The following is a 21,324-nucleotide window of genomic DNA, read 5'->3' as shown; positions in this document are numbered from 1 at the left end:
ATAAAATTCTTTGCAAAGTTTAATTATTTTCATAAATGACAATATTCATCACAAGAATACAATTCTTTTTAGAAATAATAAATTTCTTCTTGGAAATTTCATTATTTTAAAAAAATCTAATAAAATCGTAGACAAGAATTCAATTATTTTTCATAAATAATAAAATGCTTTTTAGGTATTCAGTGATTTTAGAAAAAATTTAATAAAATTCCACGCAGACATTTAATTATTCTCAAAAATTTTAATAGAATTCTTTGTAAAACTTAATAATTTTTAAAAACTTTTCGCAATTCAATGATTTTTAATATCTATTATTATTTAAAAAATTTTTTGTAAAAATCTTCGTAAGAATTCAATTCTTTTCATGAATAATAGAAAATTTTTCAAGATTTCAATTATTTAAATTTTTGCATATAATTAGTCGAAAGATATCATTATAAACTATTATAAAATTCTTTGCAAGAATTAAATGATTTTTATAATTATTTAAATTCTTTCATGAATAATAAAATTCGTTGCAGAAATTCAATTTATTAGCAGAATAAGAAACAAGTAAATGTTTTTGATTTACGAGAAAGTAATAAGAAAAATAAAATATAGAATGGAATTTTTGTCAGCTTTGTGAAGTGTCTAAGTTTCTTTGGTCATCAAGTTTAATTTTTCCGATAGCTACTTTTTTACTACTATTTTTAGTTTGAAAGCTACTTTTTGCTACTTTTTTTAAAATTAATTATCGAATACGAATTCTGGTATGATTAAAGTCAGATTCGAAATTATCTAGTCAAAAGTGCACGTTAGTTAATAATTATTTAAATTTAAACTTAAAAATTGATATTTAAATTTATTCTTATTAAGGATAAATTAGATATGTCCAATTTATTTTATTCTTAAATCTATTTCTAGATGTTAAATATTTATTTTCAATTTCGTTGGTATGAAAAGTGCTTGAAATTTACAGACCGAGTATTTTCTACTTTTCTTTTTTTTTTTTGTTCAGTTTTTTTATCCTACATAAAAAAGTTTTTACTCAAATAACCAATAACTACGCCTTAAAAACATGAAAGTATAAAGTTGGTCCATCGTAACTATTTCGAAATCGAGTCTCTTCGACCAAACTTTGATGGTTACGACGCTGGACTCCCAAAGTTTTCAGGTGACGAAAACTCACTTCGAAATTGAATTTTGGACCAATTTACTACTTGTCATAAATTCGTTTGAATTTTCCATTTTTTGCTTTTATAACTTACAGGAGAAAAAAAAAACAAAAAATTGTCAGCAGTATTTTTCTTATATATTTTCATATTTTTACAGGAATATGATATTGAAAAAGTAAACCACATGTCTGAGAATGAAATGAGTGACAAAATATTGTTTTAATGAGAGTAGAAGAGAAAAAAAATTGGAGATCAAATGAAACGGAATATTGAGACGGTCTTCTTGATTTCGGTAAACATACAGCGAGAGTTACAGTGGTAAGCCACAGTCTGGTGGTACACCTTGTTTCAGAGGTAGAAGACGAAGAGCTCCAGGGCTTTTTAGTCTCTATATCAAGGGTTAAAACTTGTATAGGAGGATACTGTTAAACCTCTTGTAGAATTTATTCTGTGTCCTTCTCTTTTCAAAAGTGATATTGTTGTCAAATAAGCTAAACCATAAAAATGTATTTCAATTTTATTTATTTATTTGCTTTTTGTTATTCTGTAATTTCACTTCACTTTTACTTCACTTTCACTCCACTTTCACTTCAACTTTCATTTCATCTTCACTTTTACTTCCCAAAAGTTCAAACCTTACAAAATTCAACAACTTAGAAGAATATTATAAAACATAAAGAAATGGATTACTCCGAGTCTTCGACTCGGAGTGATCCATTTCTTCATGTTTTATAAAAAATTAAAGCTAATCGAGTGATAAAATCATTATTTTAATATTATAAGAATATTCTTGTTGTAACTTCCTCAAAATTATTTTCAACATTTTGATTCAATTCTTATTTTCTAGAATTTTGAAATAAAATTCTTCTTTAAATGAATTATTTTTAATCATTTTTGAAAAAGTTCTTTAAGAATTTTCAAATCCATTTTTCTACAATTCAATTTTACAAAATTTCGATTATTCAAAAATTCTTTAATTAAATATATATTAGAAACTTTTTTTTAATTTCAATTAAACTTTTTCTGAAACATTAATATCTACAGTTGTTAGTATGAAAGATTCAAATTTTTAAAGATTTAAATTTGAAATCTTTTCAAAAGTCAATTATTTCTATAAATTCCCGCCACAATATATAGTTTTAATATTTAATTATTATCTAAAATTTTAACTGAAATTCACTTTTAAATCTATATTTATTTAAAAATTCTACTAGAATTCAATTATTTGAATATACAAAAATAACAATATATTGAATAATTTCATGTTTCATAAAATTGAATTCTCAAAAAAATATGTAAATTTATCAAAAAATTTGTAAATAATTGAATTCTTTTGTCGAATTTCAATATAGAATTTTTAAAAATAATTACATTTTTCGTGGAATTCGATTAAAATTGTATTAAAAATAATTGAAATTCTGCTATGAGTTTTATTAATTATGAAAATAATTGAATTTCTAAAAAGAATTTTATTATTTATGAAAATAATTGAATTCCTCAGAAGAATTTTGAATTTTTATGAAAATAATTGAAATTTGCAAACAATTTCATTAAAATTCCTAAAAATAATTGAATCTCGACAAGAATTTAAAAAATTTTTTTGAAAATAATTGAATTTCTAGGAAGAACTATTATATTTATCGAGATATTTGAATTCTTTCAAAATAATTCAATTATTTTTATAAATAACAAAATTCTTCCCAGGAATTTAATTATTTTTGAAAATTTTAATAAAATTCTTTGCATTTTAAAACTTTAATTTCGATTCCTCAAAAAAATTAATTAATTAAAACAATGTTTATAAAATTTATATAAAGAATTTAATAATTTTCAAAAATATCAAAATTTCGCACAAAAATTCAAATTTTTTCAAACATTTCAATAAATTTTTTCCCAATAATTCAATTATTTTTAAAAATAATAAAATTCTTTTCAAGAATTCAATTATTTCTGAAAACTTTAATAAAATTCTTCCCAAGAATACAATTATTTTAAGGCATTTTAATAAAATTCTTTGGAAAGTTCAATTATTTTCATAAATAACAATATTCATCACAAGAATTCAATTATTTTTAAAATTTTGTAAATTTTTTCTTGAAAATTCAATTATTTAAAAAAATCTCTTATTATATTAAGTTGAAGAACGACCGACCGACCGACCGACCGACCGACCGACCGACCGACCCTAGCCGTATATATATATATATCATTTAAAAATAATATTAACACAAATGTATACATATTCACAAATCACACATGCGCAGTAGTGTTCTGTCAATGTTACGCATGCGCAGTAGTGTTCTGCCAATATTACGCATGCGCAGTAGTGTTCTGTCAATATTACGCATGCGCAGTAGTGTTCTGTCAATATTACGCATGCGCAGTAGTGTTCTGCCAATGTTACGCATGCGCAGTAGTGTTCTGCCAATATTACGCATGCGCAGTAGTGTTCTGCCAATATTACGCATGCGCAGTAGTGTTCTGCCAATATTACGCATGCGCAGTAGTGTTCTGCCAATATTACGCATGCGCAGTAGTGTTCTGCCAATATTACGCATGCGCAGTAGTGTTCTGTCAATATTACGCATGCGCAGTAGTGTTCTGCCAATGTTACGCATGCGCAGTAGTGTTCTGCCAATATTACGCATGCGCAGTAGTGTTCTGCCAATATTACGCATGCGCAGTAGTGTTCTGTTAATGTTACGCATGCGCAGTAGTGTTCTGCCAATATTACGCATGCGCAGTAGTGTTCTGTCAATATTACGCATGCGCAGTAGTGTTCTATCACTGTTACGCATGCGCAGTAGTGTTCTGCCAATGTTACGCATGCGCAGTAGTGTTCTGCCAATATTACGCATGCGCAGTAGTGTTCTATCACTGTTACGCATGCGCAGTAGTGTTCTGCCAATATTACGCATGCGCAGTAGTGTTCTGTCAATGTTACGGATGCGCAGTAGTGTTCTGTCAATGTTACGCATGCGCAGTAGTGTTCTGCCAATATTACGCATGCGCAGTAGTGTTCTGCCAATATTACGCATGCGCAGTAGTGTTCTGCCAATATTACGCATGCGCAGTAGTGTTCTGTCAATATTACGCATGCGCAGTAGTGTTCTGCCAATGTTACGCATGCGCAGTAGTGTTCTGCCAATATTACGCATGCGCAGTAGTGTTCTGTCAATGTTACGCATGTGCAGTAGTGGTCTGTCAATGTTATGCATGCGCAGTAGTGTTCTATCAATGTTATGCATGCGCAGTAGTGTTCTATCAATGTCAGACATGTGCAGTAGTGTTCTGTCAATGTTATGCATGCGCAGTAGTGTTCTATCAATGTCAGGCATGCGCAGTAGTGTTCTGTCAATGTTACGCATGCGCAGTAGTGTTCTGTCAATGTTACGCATGCGCAGTAATGTTCTATCAATGTCAGTAAGGGTAGAAAGTTAGTTAAGATCTTATTTCAAAGCTAATATTTTCTACTTTTATAATATCAAAATAATAAATTTGAAAAAAACATATTCTTCATTATTGTTTAAATGCAATTACCAATAAACAATTTTTTTTAAATGTATGATAATTTAAAAACATATTTTTCTCATGTTTGTACGTCATGTAAATCTCAGGGACCGATTCTAAAACGAAACTAAATTAAAAATTTACGTTTAATTTAGTTTCATGTCAACTAAAAATAAATTATAATTTTATTGAAGTCTCCTCATACTACTGTATATCTATTATTAAAGTTATAATTCTATTATTTCTTTAAATATTTTATTGTTAGCTGTGATTTTTTAATTAGAACTAGATAATTGAGTTTCTCAGTTTTTTTTTATCTGTACTAAAATAAATTCAAGTGTTTAAAAATCTAATTTATTTTTTTTTAGTTTAGTTTGCAGTCGACATGAAACTAAATCTAATTTGTAAATTTAGTTTCAGGTCGACACGAAACTAAACCAACAAACTGAATTTAGTTTCGATTCAACACGAAACTAAACTCAGTTTGTTAATTTAATAGTTTTGTGCCAACTCAGAAACTAATTAGGAAAAAACACATTTATCCAGCATAATTTGTTAATAACAATTTTATAAACAAAATACGACCTGGAGAAGAAAATAACGCATACAAAACTTTCTTAATTTTCTACACTGAATCGATTTACGTTAAGAATTTTCGATAATTTTTAAATTTTTATTAATTGGTTTAAACAATTATTGTTAAATAATTGTAAATTAACAAAAACAGGTACATTTTTTTCAATTTTTTACTCAAAATGCATTTGTTTATGCTTGGGATAAAACATCCTATACTCAGCATAATTTATTTATTTTTAATTTGTTTAAACAATTGGAAATTAAAAACAAAAAACAGGTCTATCTTTTTTTCAATTTTCTTATGAATCCAATTGTTACTTTTTAAATAAAACGTCTGGTTTCTTCATGGGACTTAATGGGTATTAAATTAAATTTTATATTTGTTACAATTCTATATTATAACTTTAGTTCTAAATTTTACTTGGTAAACTTTTATTTCACTAATTGTTTGGACATTTGCAAAAACTTTTACTTGGCGGATCTTTTTACATCAAAGATGTTTTTATTGGGATCAAAATACTTTTTGCATCATTAATAAAATTTTAGGGTATTTATGAAACTGTTTAGTACTTCAGGCTCTACGTTTGTCTAAATGTCAAAGAATCCAATTTTGTTTAGAAAAAATTCAAATATTTCAAAAAATACTTAATGTATTGGAATTTCCTGGAACATATATCGGGATTTTAACCCAATTTATTAAATTCTAGAGTATTCAACAGCATGTGATTGTTAGGCCCTCAATGGTAATTTTTCCAACCACTTTTCTCTTCAAATATTCATAAATTGAGCTGAAATTTTGTACATGGTCTAAAATACAATAAAGAAGGTCAGTGATGTGCAAAAGTATTACTATTTTTAAAATCAATTATTACAAATTACTTTAAAATTATCAGTTGTCACCTTGTCACGGTCACTTCTAATCAATTTCTCGCCTTTACCGATTTCAAAGTGTTTTATTATAATTTATTTTTTAAAATTAATTAATTTTATTTTATTAAAACTTTTGCACATTACTGCCCTTCTTTATTATATTTTTGACTTTCTTACAAAATTTTCAGCTCAATTTATTAAATATTTAAAGAGAAATGTGGTCAAAAAAATTACCATTGAATGTCTAACAGTCACATGCTGTTAGCAAATCCGTTATGGAGTTTAGTCTATACGTTTGTCTAACTGTCAAAAAATCCAATTATTTCAAAAAATATTTAATGTATTGAAATTTCCTGAAATATATTATCGAGATTTTAAACCAATTAATAATATTCCAAAATATTTACAAATCCGTTTAGAAGTTTAGTTTTCTTTGCTTCAGTTCTATAAAAGTATCCAAAATATTGAATAACCTTATCATAATTCTTTCTTTTATCATTCTTTATCCAACAAAAAAATTGAGCAAAATCAGTGAAGATTTACTCGAGTTATTCGATTTTATCGATAAACAGTTGATATTTACAAAAATAAATTTCTAATTCGTTAAAAAAATTTACAAAAAAAAGTAAGAATCCGACAGTAGTCGGCCACTTAAGGCAATCTTTTTAATTAACAATGTTTTAAAAGTGCCTTTTCATATTTTTTTCGAATTCTTTTATGTAATGTTGTTCCTTACGATCAAACAAAACTATTAAAACAATCATGTTTATAAAAAATAAATTTGTATTCGTTAACAAAATTAGTAAATAAACAAGTAAGAATCTGACAGTGATCGGCCACTTAAAAAAGCTTTCAAAAACCGTACAAAATTTTTTTTTCAATTACAAAAGCTTAGATCTGTTTATAATCACCTTAGAAATGATTATCAACAAACAAAATATTTTTATCTCATACGGTTTTATAGCTGTTCAAAATTGAAAAGTGGCCGACTACTGTCTGGTTTACCCTATACACGGTTTTTAATTTTTACTTAGCGGCAATTCTCTACCACGAATCTTGATATAATTTTCTAAATAGTTTTTTATTAGGGGAGAGTCTCCAGTTGTGAGACAGTCAATTTTTTTAACATGCAATATTAAAAAGCCGATTGGTTTATATAAAAACATTTCTTTTTATATGAGCCAACTTTTTCGTGTACGCCGAAGCGGATATATAAACTGTTTTTGTTAAATACCAACACTGTGTGTGATAATCGACTAAAAAGCGTTTTTTCAATAAATGTAAAGTACTTTTTTCCAAGTTAATTAATTGGAAAAGGTAAATGTAATGCATTTTCTTTTAGTGTTTTCCTTATATTTTGTGATGCAATATTGCATTGTTCCAATCTACGGTTGAAAATAATTTAATTTTCCTTTTTCAAAATAGCGCCAATTTCTGGGTGTGAGACACAGCATATCACCAGTTGTGAGACGGTGTCAACACCCATCTGGGCAGCATAAAAAATACGACTTTACAAGCATGTCAAGTGGAAAAAAGTCAATTGATTCAGAAGAAATCAATTTTAATGCTCTTGTTGAAGCTATTTAATTGTGTTTATTTGATAGTCATATTTTGGCGAATAAATATTATTATTTAGTATATAATAATATATATTATTAATATATTTAATTATTTCTACTAAACATAACGTTTTATGTCAAACTTATTAAATTTTAGCAATTTTTAATGAGTGTCTCACAACTAGAGACATTTTTTTTTTTTGACAAAAGCGATGTGCTCGGAAAATGTATCGTAACATTTTTTGAGTTCATCGAAACACTACACTTTCTTTTAATAAAAGTTGCGTATTTCTGTTACCTTTCGAACGTTGTATTTTATTTACAATTTCGTTTACCCGTTTACAATTTACGGGTCAAAAATAAAACCCGTCTCACAACTGGAGACTCTCCCCTATTTTTAAAATTCTTTTACGTATGGAAATGGAAAAAAATTCATTTCTTTAACCCTTTAACGCCCAAATGTGCTGATTTTTAACTTCGGTTTCAAGCTTATAATATTAAAAGAAAAAAATTATTAAAAATTCTACAAGGACATGTCCATATGTTTTTGGGGTCGCTCTTTCGAATGGCATGGTCAAAATTTCCAAAAAGTGACGTTTAACCCTTATTATTTTCAAAAATACTCAAAAAATATAAAATTTTGGGAAGTATTTTTTTTTAATCCAATTTTAGTTGTGATACCGATACAATTTTCCAAAGTTCTTGAAATCGCTTGAAATCTGTTACTTGAGGATTTTCGAGGTCGCTGATTACGAATCTGAAGTCAGATTTTAAAAATTCAAAATGGCGAATCCAATATGGCGGACAATAAAATTAAAAATGCATAGTATTCGCTTGAAATTTGATACTCGGGTGTTTTCGGGGTCGCTGATTACGAACCTGAAATTAGATTTAAAAAATTTAAAATAGCGGATCCAATATGGCAGACTAAAAAATTAAAAATGCATCGCCTTCGTTTAAAATTTGTAACTTGGGGGTTTTTGGGGTCGCTGATTACGAATCTGAAGTCAGATTTAAAAAATTCAAAATGTCGGATCCAATATGGCGGACGACAATATTAAAACTTCATGTATTGGCTTCAAATTTGTTACTCGGAGGTTTTCGGAGTCGCTGATTACGAATTTGAAGTCAGATTTAAAAAATTTAAATTGGCAGATTCAATATGGCGGACCACAAAATTAAAAATGCATCGTATTAACTGCTCATGCCCTGTTAAATATTCTAACATACGATAACGTCTTTGTAGCCAATAGGATAAAGTTTTAATTTTATCATCCAGCTATATTGAATCCGTCATTTTGAATTTTTAAAATCTGATTTCAGATTCGTAATCAGCGACCCCGAAAACCCCCAAGTAACAAATTTGAAGCGAATACTATGCATTTTTAATTTTATTGTCCGCCATATTGTATCCACCATTTTGAATTTTTTAAATCTGACTTCAGATTCGTAATCAGTCACTTTTTTTGACCATGCCATTCGAAAAAGCGATCCTAAAAACGTAGGGATATGTCCTTGTAGAATTTTAAACAATTTTGTTCTTTCAATATTATGAGCTTGAAACTGAAGTTAAAAATCAGCACATTTGAGCGTTAAAGGGTTAATACAAATTGAGATTTATTTGAATCTAACACTGCTCTGTTTTGATGCAAATAAATTGAGTATTTGGACTATATTTAAAGCAATTAAAAGTATATTAGTCTGAATTAACATATAAATTATGAAGAATAATTGCATATTTGATACAAATAAGTATTTAGTTATTTTAAAAACAATATTTTATTGATGCAAATAAATATTTATTTAAATTAAAAACCATGCATTATTGAATCAAGTAATTTTCCTATAACTGATTTAAAGTAATATTTATTAGATCCAATTATTTGACTTAAATAATTCGAATTTGCTACAAATAACTATATATTTGATACTATAAATTAAAATATTTATATCCAGTAAATATTTACTTAGCACAAATAAATAAAAACAAAGAAATAAGTAAAAACAAATAAGTTTAATTACAACCGAACGAGCGTTAGCGAGTGAGGTATATGTAGCTAGTTCTAATAAAATCGTAGACAAGAATTCAATTATTTTCATAAACAATAAAATGCTTTTTAGGTATTCAATTATTTTTAAAAAAATTTAATAAAATTTCACACAGACATTTAATTATACTCAAAAATTTTAATAGAATTCTTTGTAAAACTTAATTATTTTTAAAAACTTTTGCCAATTAAATGATTTTCTATATCTACTGGTTTCATAAACTTTTCAAACAGGATTCAATTATTTAAAAAATTTTTGTAAAAATCTTCGTTAGAATTCAATTCTTTTCATGAATAATAAAAATTTTTCAGAAATTGAATTATTTAAATTTTTGCATATAATTAATCGAAAGAAATGAATTATTTTAATTTTTTTTTATAAAATTCTTTCAAGAATTTAATTATTTTCATAAACATTTAAATTCTTTCGCATGAATAATAAAATTCGTTGCAGGAACTCTTATATATTTATCGAGATAATTGAATTCTTTCGAAATATTGTCCAAATATTTCAATTTGAAACGTTTACAAAATTCAATTATTTTTGAAAGTGAAGTGAAAGTGAAGTGAAAGTGAAGTGAAAGTGAAGTGAAAGTGAAGTGAAAGTGAAGTGAAAATGAAGTGGAAGTGAAGTGAAAGTGGAGTGGAAGTGGAGTGAAAGTGAAGTGAAATTAAATTACAGAATAGCACAGGGAAAACATTAATTTTATTGGAAAGAAAGGGAAAAATTAGCCTCGAAAGAAAGAGAGAGGCCGAGGGGGGAAAAAGGTAAAGAAAAAAAATTGAGAAGGCAAAAAGAAAGGATATTAGATATTCTTTGAAAAAAGTTAATTGACAGTGCGAATCCTCTTGTGAAAATTAATATCACAAGCCAAGCGGTCCACCACTGTAGAGGATGAACTCTAAGCAGGAATTCATTAGTGGACAAAATTATCGCGGATCGTGTCACGAATTCATACAAGACCACAAATTGAACAGCGTTTGGAAATGCCCAACTTGGAGATTCTAATTCGATCGTGAATTGCAAAGCGATGCGACAATTCGCGGAACAATGACGCGACAACTGTGCACACGGTCAATAACCTCACTGTGCGCGCGGGGATTCAAAATAGAAATTACATTTCATGAGGTAAGAGTATGGTGTACGTATAGGTGAGAGATTTTGCCATCGCTATTTTCTCTCTATCTCTCTCTCTCTTTTTGACAGACACTATGCTACATCAATGTTTTATCATTCTTGTCAGTTGATGGTATTATATTTCTATTTATGATCATGTCTGATCCACTGACTTTTCCACTATTGGATGAAACAAAATGGATCATCTTGTTGTGAGAGAGAGAGTTCTTTGGCCCAACGTACCTTTAAAAATAGATAAACAGAAAAGCAACCGGCCAAGATGAAAAATTCAATTCTTCCATACTGTACTTTTTTTTCTTCTTCAAATCGATTTTTCCTTTTTTCTCCGCTTGCATATTTAAGCAAAATTTACTTTCATAATTCAAAGCTTTATATAGAAGCAAAATTTTAACTGACAGTTTCAAATAAAGTTTTATAAAAGTAGAGAGATTGAATTTTATATGAAAATTAACGATTTTCTTCATAAAGAATAGAATGGAAGTTGAAACATCGGTTGAAAAAAAAAAATCACCAAAAAATTTAAAAATGATAATAAAAATTTGTCCATTTTTCTATGTCGCGAGTCTATTTCCTCTTGAACTAGATCGACAGGTTTGATTTCTCATTCTCACTTTTGTGATATTCTTCTTGTGATATTCTATTTCTAGAAAGGAAATATCAAACCATGACAACAAAGATGTACGAAACGTTTGTATATATGCAAAAGACGAAGGATGCACTGCAATCTCAGTGGAGATCGACAAACTCAATTTCCTGGACAACAGAGACCATCGAATGAAAAATCAATTTCAGAACCATTTTTTTTTTTTCCTAGAAATAAAATAATACCCTCTGATGTGATAAAAATAAGAAAATCAAGAATTCCTACTTTCTAAGGGAATTTTTTTTCATAAAATAATAAATTTTTGAATAGTTTCTGATTGGAGAAAGAGAGTATCCATTAATGCGACATTGGTGGCTGGTGAACAATCGTTCCTGAAACACACTATCTTAATTAGCCTTCTATACTCGAGTGTCTGGTGGTGTTATCGATCTCTCGGCATGCTTCTATCTAAATGGATACGTATTACCAAATTACGCTCAACTCGGGAGAAGAGGTGACGTCGAGGGCCCGTTGTTAATGGAGTATGACTTAATGCGAAACTCCTATAAGCCTCGGTTCCAATTGTGACTTCTAAAATGAGACCCTCATCTGCTCTAAATGGCATCTCAATGACTAAGACTCTTTTCCATTTAACCCAATCTTCATTCCGACTAATAATCACCATTCTTTTCTACACGTTTTTTCTGTAAATTACGCACCAAGAGAAAAAGTTCATTTATTCGAGAGTTGAATAAAAGTATATTTTTCTCAAAAAATACTAAAATTAGGGTCATTTGGGGTAAAATCATTTAGTCTTAAACTGAAAAAATTATTTAATTCAAATAACCGATGGACTATTATCAATTTAATATTTACTTAAATCAAATAATATTTATTAGAGTGAATTAAATGGTATTTAAACCAATAATTTCAGTATTTGAAGCAAATATGAATTGAACCATTTAATTGACTCCAATAAATATTAATTGATTCAATTAAATATTTAATTGATAATAGTCAATTAATCGGTTATTTGAATAAAATAAATTATTTTTTCAGTGTATCTAATAACCTAGTTAATTCCAGAACTCAAAACAGTGAAAGTATTTAAAAATACGGACATTATGGACCAAAGATTTTAATTTGAAACCTTTACACAATTCAATTATTTGAATACCAAACTAAATAATTTATTGAATAATTGAATATTTCTTAAAATTCAATTTTTACAAAGAATTTTATTAACAACTTTCGAAAATACTTAATTTCTTTTAAGAATTTTATTAAAATTCATAAAAATAATTGAATTTCTGAAAATAATTTAAATAATAATTTATGTACGTAATAAAATTCTTGCGAAGAATTTTATTAAATTATGTTTAAATTTAATCAATAATAATTAATAAATAATTAATAATTTATAATAATTATTAATTATTATTATTCATTATTAATAATTATTAATTAAATAATTATTAATAAATAATTAATAATAATTTAATCAATTATTGTTTAAATAATTGAAATTTTGTCAAGAATTTTATTAAAATTTTTGACAATAATTTAATTCTTGACGAGAATTTTTAAAAAAAATTTAAAAGCAATTTTATTTCTGCAAAGTATTTTATTATTTTTCAAAAGAATTGAATTCTTGCGATAAATTTTGATAATTATAAAAATAATTAAATTTTGGAAAAAAAAAATTCTTTTCAAAAATTCAATTAAATTTATTAAAATAATTGATTTTACGGGAAGAATTTTGTTGATTATCAAGATAATTAAATTATTTTGCAGAATTACTTAAACATTTTTATAAATAATTGAATTTTTATTATTTATAAAAATAAAAATAATTAAATGTTTGCGTAAAGTTTTAATAAATATTTTTTTTTTTTAACTGAATTCTTTTAGAAAATTTTATTAAAATACTAGATATTGAAAATCATTGAATTGGGGAAAATTTTTGAAAATAATTTAATTTCGGAGAAGAATTTTATTATTTATCAAGATAATTGAATTTTTGACCAAAATTTGAAAAAAATTTTGAACATAATTGAATAATTGTGAAGAGATTTGTAAATAATTGAATTCCTGTAAAATTTACATTATTTATATAAAATTAATTAAATGTTTGAGTAGAATTTTATTAAAAATTTTCTTAAATAATTGAATTTTTTTGGAAGATTTTTGAAAATTATTGAATTTTTGCCAAGAATTATATTAAAAGTTTTGAAAATAATTTAATTTTGTAGATAATTCAATTATTTAAAATAAAAAAAAAATTATTGAATAATTGAATGTTTCTTAATGAGTTTTATTAAACATGAAAATAATTCAATTTCTAAAAAGTCTTTTATTATTTTTGAGAACAATGGAATTATTTGCGAAAAAATTTATAAAAAATTTATAAATAATTGAATTTCTGTGAAATTTTTATTATTTATGAGAATAATTAAATGTTTGCGTAGAATTTTATTAAAATTTTGTTTATGTAATTGAGTTCTTTAGTAAAATTTTATTCAAATTTTTTAAATAAATGAATTTCTGTGAAATTTTTATTATTTATTAGAATAATTAAATGTTTCCGTAGAATTTTATTAAAATTTTGTTTAAGTAATTGAATTCTTTAGTAAAATTTTATTCAAATTTTTTAAATAATTGAATTTTGTAGAAGATTTTTATTATTTATAAATATAATTGAAATTTTGACCAGAATTTAAAAAAAATTTTTGAATATAATTGAATTTCTGCGAAGAATTTTTTTACTTTTTGAAAATAATTGAATTTCTTCAATCATTTGTAACTTTTCAAAAATTCCCCAAATTATATCGTACAATTTACGAACTTTTCGTACTTCTTTCAAACAAATTACCGACTTGATGGACGTTTTTTCAAAAAAACTGACTTTTACAAACTTTAATCAAATTTACGGATCTTTACGGGATTTACTGGTAGCAAAAGAAAAAGCTTATTTTTTATTCTTTTTTAATATTTTCAAAAAAAAAGAAAACAATAAAAAGAATAAAGAATGAAGGAAAAAAAGGGGAAAGCGCGAAAAACACAGAGGAATAAAAACGTAATTCCCATAAAAAAAAATCCAACAGATTCGATACTTAATTCGCTAAAAATTGGGGTTTGTATAATCCAGACAATGTTTACCCTTTGTATATAGAAGAAAAGTTAGGAAATATATTTTTTTTTACACTTTCTATACAGCGTAATGGTGCATTTACGAGCAATAAACTCCAGATGAATGAACACGCTTTTGTAGAGTTTATAAACTGATTGGCTACTGGGAAGTACAGAATTGATATCCCCTCGGGTAATATTGTTCTCCATATAGTTCGATCGTTTAAATGCAGTTTAGTCTAATTTTATACCGAAATCGTTAACCATTCCTACTGTCTAATACAAGATCGGTACTAATCCTCAAATTTTAACTATACACCGTTAATTGAAGACAAATGCCATATCCAAAAATCAATAAAAAGAAAACAAAATCAATAAACAAAACAATAAAAATCAAATATTTGATAAAACATTGAATTTAACGATCATTCCGAGTCAGCAACTCGGAATTATCGTTAAATTCAATGTTTTATTAAATATTTAAAACAACCGAGTGATAAAATCTAATATTTTTTAAAGAACAAATATATTTTTCATTTTTCAGGTGAAAGTGATGCTGAGAGTTTCACCTGGAGAAGGAGGAAGTTTTTTCAATGCCGATAAAAGGAAAAAACAAGTGACCTTGATCGATCCAGCCTCGGCCCAATCTTCGACAGCCGAAGATCGCAGACCCACTGTCGCGGCACCGAAAATGTTTGCGTTCGACGCTATTTTCACCGAGGAAGACTCACAGGTGAGTTTTCAATAGACTGATTGAACTAACTTTTCGTATTTAAAATAACTTTTCATATTTTTTCTAAACTCACTAAACAATGCTTTCAAAAAATTTTTCACCGAAATTTAACGCTGTCTTTGTTAAACCTTAGGGCCCTCTACCCTACACTTTCATGTTTTGTATTTGTTGACCAACAGATTATTTATAGATTTTAATTCATCCAAATCTTATGGTTAAAAAAAATATTTTTCATATATTTTTAAATTTATCAGAAAGAAATGACAAAGAAAAAAATAATTATTTTCCCCTTGATTCTTTGATTTTCAGTGTGATGGAATTTTAGATTGGAATATGGAAATTCCACTGATTGAGATTTAGAGAGAGATTAGTGTGAAATAATTTGGGTCATCTTCTGATTGCAATTGTGGATGAATGAATAAAAAATTCATATGGATTAAGTGAAGCAAAATGTGTGTGTGTGTGTGTGTCGTGTTGGCTATTGTCTATTTGACTAGAGGTTTCTCTTCACCCACAACATGGCCATTTCAAGTCGATGCATAATCCAGAGTCTATCGATCCACATCCACCTCCTTGTTGTAATTAGCTGAGCAGTGCATACACCCCGTTTATCGTCAGGGAGACTCTGTTGATTCACGATTAAGTGCAAATATTGTCTCGAGTAAACGTGGTCAATAGTGAAACTGCCACGAAAAATTAATTCACTCTTCTAATTCAATAGAATTTTCTTCACTTTCTTCTTAAAATTCAATCAGACTCATTACATTATACGGTTTATAACTTTATAATAAAAATAAAATAATAAAATCATTCAAAATGTTCTAGTATCTAGTGCAAAATTTTGTTATTTGTGAAAATAATTGAATTTTTCGATTAATTAATTTAGAATAGTATTAAAAATAATTAACACTTTTATGTTTTCATAAACAGTAACTCTAAATTCTCTCGTCATTAGGTACAATTTCGAAAAAGAACGTTATTTTCAAATCACGAACATTATTAATAAAAAACAAAATCCATAGTCAAAAAGCCGTTTTCATTTAATTAAATAAAATAAATTGAAACATGGAGATTGATTGAATGCGCGACTCTATTTGTCAAAAAAAAAAAGAAGCTGAAGTTAAAAAATGAAAGGTGAAAAAGTGAATGAAATGGATATTGAATGTTTGAAACGAAATGTGAACGTGCCCCTTCGACAAGTTACATTTATATGCACCATGAACTGAACGGGAAAACGTCCCTGCCGGGTGCATAACTAAACTAATTTCTCGACCTCTAAACTCAACCTCCACACCGCATCGACCGACTATCCCTCAGGCAGAGATGTTGACTCTACTTGCGACTTCAACATCAGTTTCCTATGACTTTCCGTAACCAAAGAACCTACACATATAACTTTCTTGAAGAGAACCTCTTTTAGAATATGGGTCTTTCATTTATGTTAGCTGCCATGTTACTTTGAAATTTCTCAAGATTCCCCAAGTTTTAAACTAAATTTTCATCTCTCTCTCTCTCTCCAAAGTATCAAATTTCACGTCACGAAATACAATTAACACCATTCTCCTCTCACTTTCCTTGCAAACTTCAACCCAAAATTAATCAAATCCTTTATTACAGCATTTCGAACAAATGTTTCAAAAGAAAAAAATTTACATCTCTCTAATTATTCTTGTTTATTCACGATGTACCAACAATTTAACCTATGTTTATTGTGGTGGGCACCTTGGTGCTTCTAACCCTATATAAATAATATCAAAATTCAAATCAAAACTTAAAATTCGATGTGAAGATTGATTTCTTCACACGTGCCCCTCAAGATTTCTTCACTCCCCTACATTATTCATTTGTTACGAATAAGAATTCCGCTGAGTTTGATTTTCTTTTTATATTCCAAATATAAAAGAGGCAAAAAAGAAAAAAAAATGTATATACACGATTTCAGCCCACATACGGGAGGAAAAAAAATTACACGGATTTCACGACACGCGAGAGATATTTCCGGATATTTCGCGAATCTCGTGGGACATTACCCGGCGTTCGATTTAAATGAGCCGCTTTATCCGGGCAATGTTTCGCTCTCTATGCACGTCGAGTATTCTCTAGAGATCATCCAAACGTATACTCTCTCTTTCCTATCCACTATTTCTCTCTCATTCTCACACCCTCTATTTTTTTCTGTCTCTCTCTCTCTCACTCCTTTCTCTCTTTTTTTTCCTTGACTGCTGAACGCATTTTAGAAGACCTATAGAAACGAATCGATTGATTCGATCAAACGCCATACTACTGATTGTCATCCTAAAACACAATGGAACCAAATCTCCGTCTCTTTCTACTTTATCTGAATTGTCAGCAATCCTCTTTTCCCGTGTTTGTATTCTATTATCCATTCTACATTTTTAATAGAGCATTTTAAATCGTAGGCTCGGTACAAGTAGATCTGAATTTTCTTTTTTTAATTAATCAAATATAGTAAATTTAAAGTGGACTTTTAAAATTATTCATTTAAACACTCGGGAAAAAATTTTGTTTGAGTCAAATACTTGCTCTTAATTTCAATTAAGTTGAAAATAACTAATTTTAATTAGTGACTGACATTTTACTTTTGAATTAGTAAATTCAATTCATTTTACTAATAAATAGTACTTTCCACTAATATTTTTTTAGTAAAATTTACTAATTCAAAAGCAACAAGTCAGTCACTAATTCAAATTAGTAAATATTTTTACGAATTCAAATTTAGAGAGTGACTCTAAAGAATATTCTGCGATTCACTCTAAAAATTATTAGATACTCAAAAAAATGATCTATTACATTTATTTACAAATTTCTTCAAAAGTAAAATTATTCAAAAACCTTTCTTAAATGAATAAATTTAAATAATTTTATTCATTCTATTAAACTTCTTTTTTAAATAAACATTTAATAATTATTATTTTTCCGTAGAAATTAAAATTCTTCAAAACATTCAAATTCAAACTGATTTGAAATTCAACAATTTATAAGAATATTACTAAAAAACATGAAGAATGTTTTGTAATAATTTCAATTACCATAAAATTTTTCAAAAAAAAAGTTAATTATTTACACAAATCCTAATAAAATCCTTCGCAAGAATTCAATTATTTTTACAAGTAGTAAAATTTCTTAAAAAAATTCAATTATTTAAAAGAAAATGTAATAAATTTCTTTTGCAAGAATTCAATTATTTTCATAAATAATAAATCGATTATTCGGAAATTCATTTTAAAATCAATTTTTATTAGAAAATTCGAGTAGAATGAAAATAATTTTTCTAAAATAATTGAATTGAAGAGAAGAATTTTATTATTTATAAAGATACTTGAAATTTTGACAAGAATTTTTTTTTTTAATTTTTGAACATAATTGAATTTCTGCGAAGGATTTTATTACATTTGAAAATAATTTAATTCTTCCAACGAATTTTTATTCAAGTTTAGAAAAATAACTGAAGTTGTGTGAAGAATTTTATTATTTATATAAATAATTGAATTCTTTGCAATGAATTTTATTATTTACATAAATAATTGAATTCGTTGCAACGAATTTTATTCAAGTCTATAAAAATAATTGAATTTCGGTGAAGAATATAATTATTTATAAAGATAATTTAAATTTTGAAAAGAATTTTTTTTTTAATTTTTGAACATAATTAAAATTCTGCGAAGAACTTTTATTTTATTGAATTTATTTTTATTTATTTTTTATTGAATTCTTACGAAGGATTTTATTAAAAATTTTGTAAGTAATAGAATTTTTTTGAATCATTCTATGAAGATTTAAAAGAATAATTCAATTATTTCAAATAATTCAATAAAAATTGTATTAAAAATAATTGAAATTTTTTGATGATTTTTATTATTTATAAAAATAATTGAATTTTGAAGAAGAATTTTATTATTTAGAAAAATAATTAAATCCCTGTAAAAAATTTTATTACTTATGAATATAATTGAATTATTGGGAAGAAATTTATGAAAAATTTGTAAATAATTGAATTCCTGTGATATTAGGTATTATTTATGAAAATAATTAAATGTTTGCGTAGAATTTTATTTACATTTTTTATAAATAATTCAATTCTTTTTGAAAATTTTATTAAAACAGTAGATATTGAAAATCACTAAACTGAGAAAAATTTTTCTGAATAATTGAAATTTTGCTAACAACTTTATTAAAATTTGTGAAAATAATTGAATTTTAGAGAATTTTAATAAAATTTTTGAAAATAATTCAATTCTTTCGAAGAATTCTTTCAAAGTATCAAAAATAATTGAAATCATGAGAAGAATTTTATTATTTATGTAAATAATTGAATTTTTGCAACGAATTTTATAACATTTTTGTAAATAATTGAATCCCTGTGAAAAATGTTGTTATTTGTAAAAATAATTCAACTTTTCCAAAGGATTTTATTAAAATCTTTGAAAATAATTGAATTTTTGCGAAAAATTTAATTTTTTTAAATAATTGAATTCTTTTGAGAAATTTTAATAAAATGTTAGATTTTAAAAATATTTAAAATGCAGCAAAGAAATTTATTATTTGTGAAAATAATTAAATTCTTTGAAAAAAATTTTCCAAAAAAGTTTTAAAATAATTGAATTGTTCCAAATAATTTGATAACCAATTTTCGAAAAAGAATTTTATGAAAATTTTTAAGAACAATTTTTTTATTTAAACTAATAATTAATATATATATAAATATTTAAATTTGACAAGGAAAAACAATTTAATAGTATAATATTAGTTGCTTTTAATATTTTTCAATGACATGACAGTCTTGCAGAGTTTAAGACTCAGTCCCAAACTTTTTATTAATGAGTAAAAATAGCACATACCTCAAGTAATTATTCATTAAAAACACTATTTTTTTTTTTTGAAAATTCGAAAATAGCAAAGTTTTAGTTTGAAAAAACTCACCAATCTTCGTCCAGTGGAAGTTATTCCTGAAATCAAAAAAAAAGAAACTTTAATAAATATTTATATTTCTCAATTATACCAAGTATAATTTTAGTCAAATAAAAGTATATTTGTCACATAGCCTACTAAATTATTTGTTTCTTTCGAATAAACATTTTTTTTAGCAAAAACAAAATTTTTATTTGATCCAAATGAAATGTATTTTAATCAAATAAAATTATTTGCACCAACTGAAATGTATTTGAACCAAATAAAATTATTTGAACTAAATTCAAAACTAAATTTGTTGTGTACAAATTTTGTGAAAATTAACAAAAATTAATTATTATTTCTCAGAGGACAATTAACTAGATAGTTTAAATTTGGCCCCAACATAATAAATGAAGTTTCATTATTTATCGTTTCTAAAAACTGCAAACTTCCGCCTCACGTTTTCAATAGATTTTGTGTTTTGTTTTCGATTTTTCAAACACAAATCATAAATACCTTTTTTCAACCACTTTTCCCAAGATTACAATTATAATTCAACGTACCCAATTAAAACGAATCCACTATCGCACACGATAAGATGAAAATGCAAAATTTCACTAATTGTAATCAGCGACGAGGTTTGAAGGGGTGAAGTGGGGTGGGAGGGTGAGACTAAGGAGGTGCCCGCCGTGAATACCAGTAATATCAAGATTAATGATGGTCAATGCTAGTCGAATGAGAGTTTAGTAAGTAAATGAGCAATAGATCGCGCATGGTACAATTGTAGATATAGAATGGAGAGAACATTCATGAAACAGGGAATACACGTAGATGGGTCATCATGTGTATGTAATCTGCTGGTGCAGCGTGACTATTAGCCGTAAGTCAATAATAAAGCCCTTGTCCCACTCGGGCCATAATGGCACCGGTGAATTATCCTGTACTGGACGCATTGTCCTCTCAATTCGCTCGTGGCGATATTATTGTCCACAAGCCCCAGGGCGATCTCCTCGGACTCTGCGTTTTCCCTTATCCGCAAAATCTATCCATCTGCATCTCCCTGCCAATTAGAATTCCTCCTGGTCCACCTTTCTGATATAACCCTTTTCCCCA

General features: G+C 26.6%; 1 protein-coding gene across 3 annotated transcripts in view; it reads left to right on the top strand.

Annotated features, from left to right (window-relative positions):
• The window catches only part of LOC122504292, a 616,579-nt gene that overhangs the window by 553,651 nt on the left and 41,604 nt on the right, over nt 1–21,324 (top strand). For all 3 annotated transcript variants that reach the window (XR_006301822.1, XM_043615335.1, XM_043615336.1), the window contains exon 7: nt 15,112–15,300. Coding sequence is in view for 2 of the 3 variants with exons in the window: in XM_043615335.1 (XP_043471270.1) it covers nt 15,112–15,300 (189 nt within the window). In the remaining variant the exon portion in view is untranslated. The remainder of the gene's footprint in view (nt 1–15,111; nt 15,301–21,324) is intronic.

The sequence above is a fragment of the Leptopilina heterotoma genome, unplaced genomic scaffold, assembly GCF_015476425.1.
Source record: "Leptopilina heterotoma isolate Lh14 unplaced genomic scaffold, ASM1547642v1 Lhet_287, whole genome shotgun sequence".
NCBI lineage: Eukaryota > Metazoa > Arthropoda > Insecta > Hymenoptera > Figitidae > Leptopilina > Leptopilina heterotoma.
This window is presented reverse-complemented; position numbering and strand designations above follow the sequence as displayed.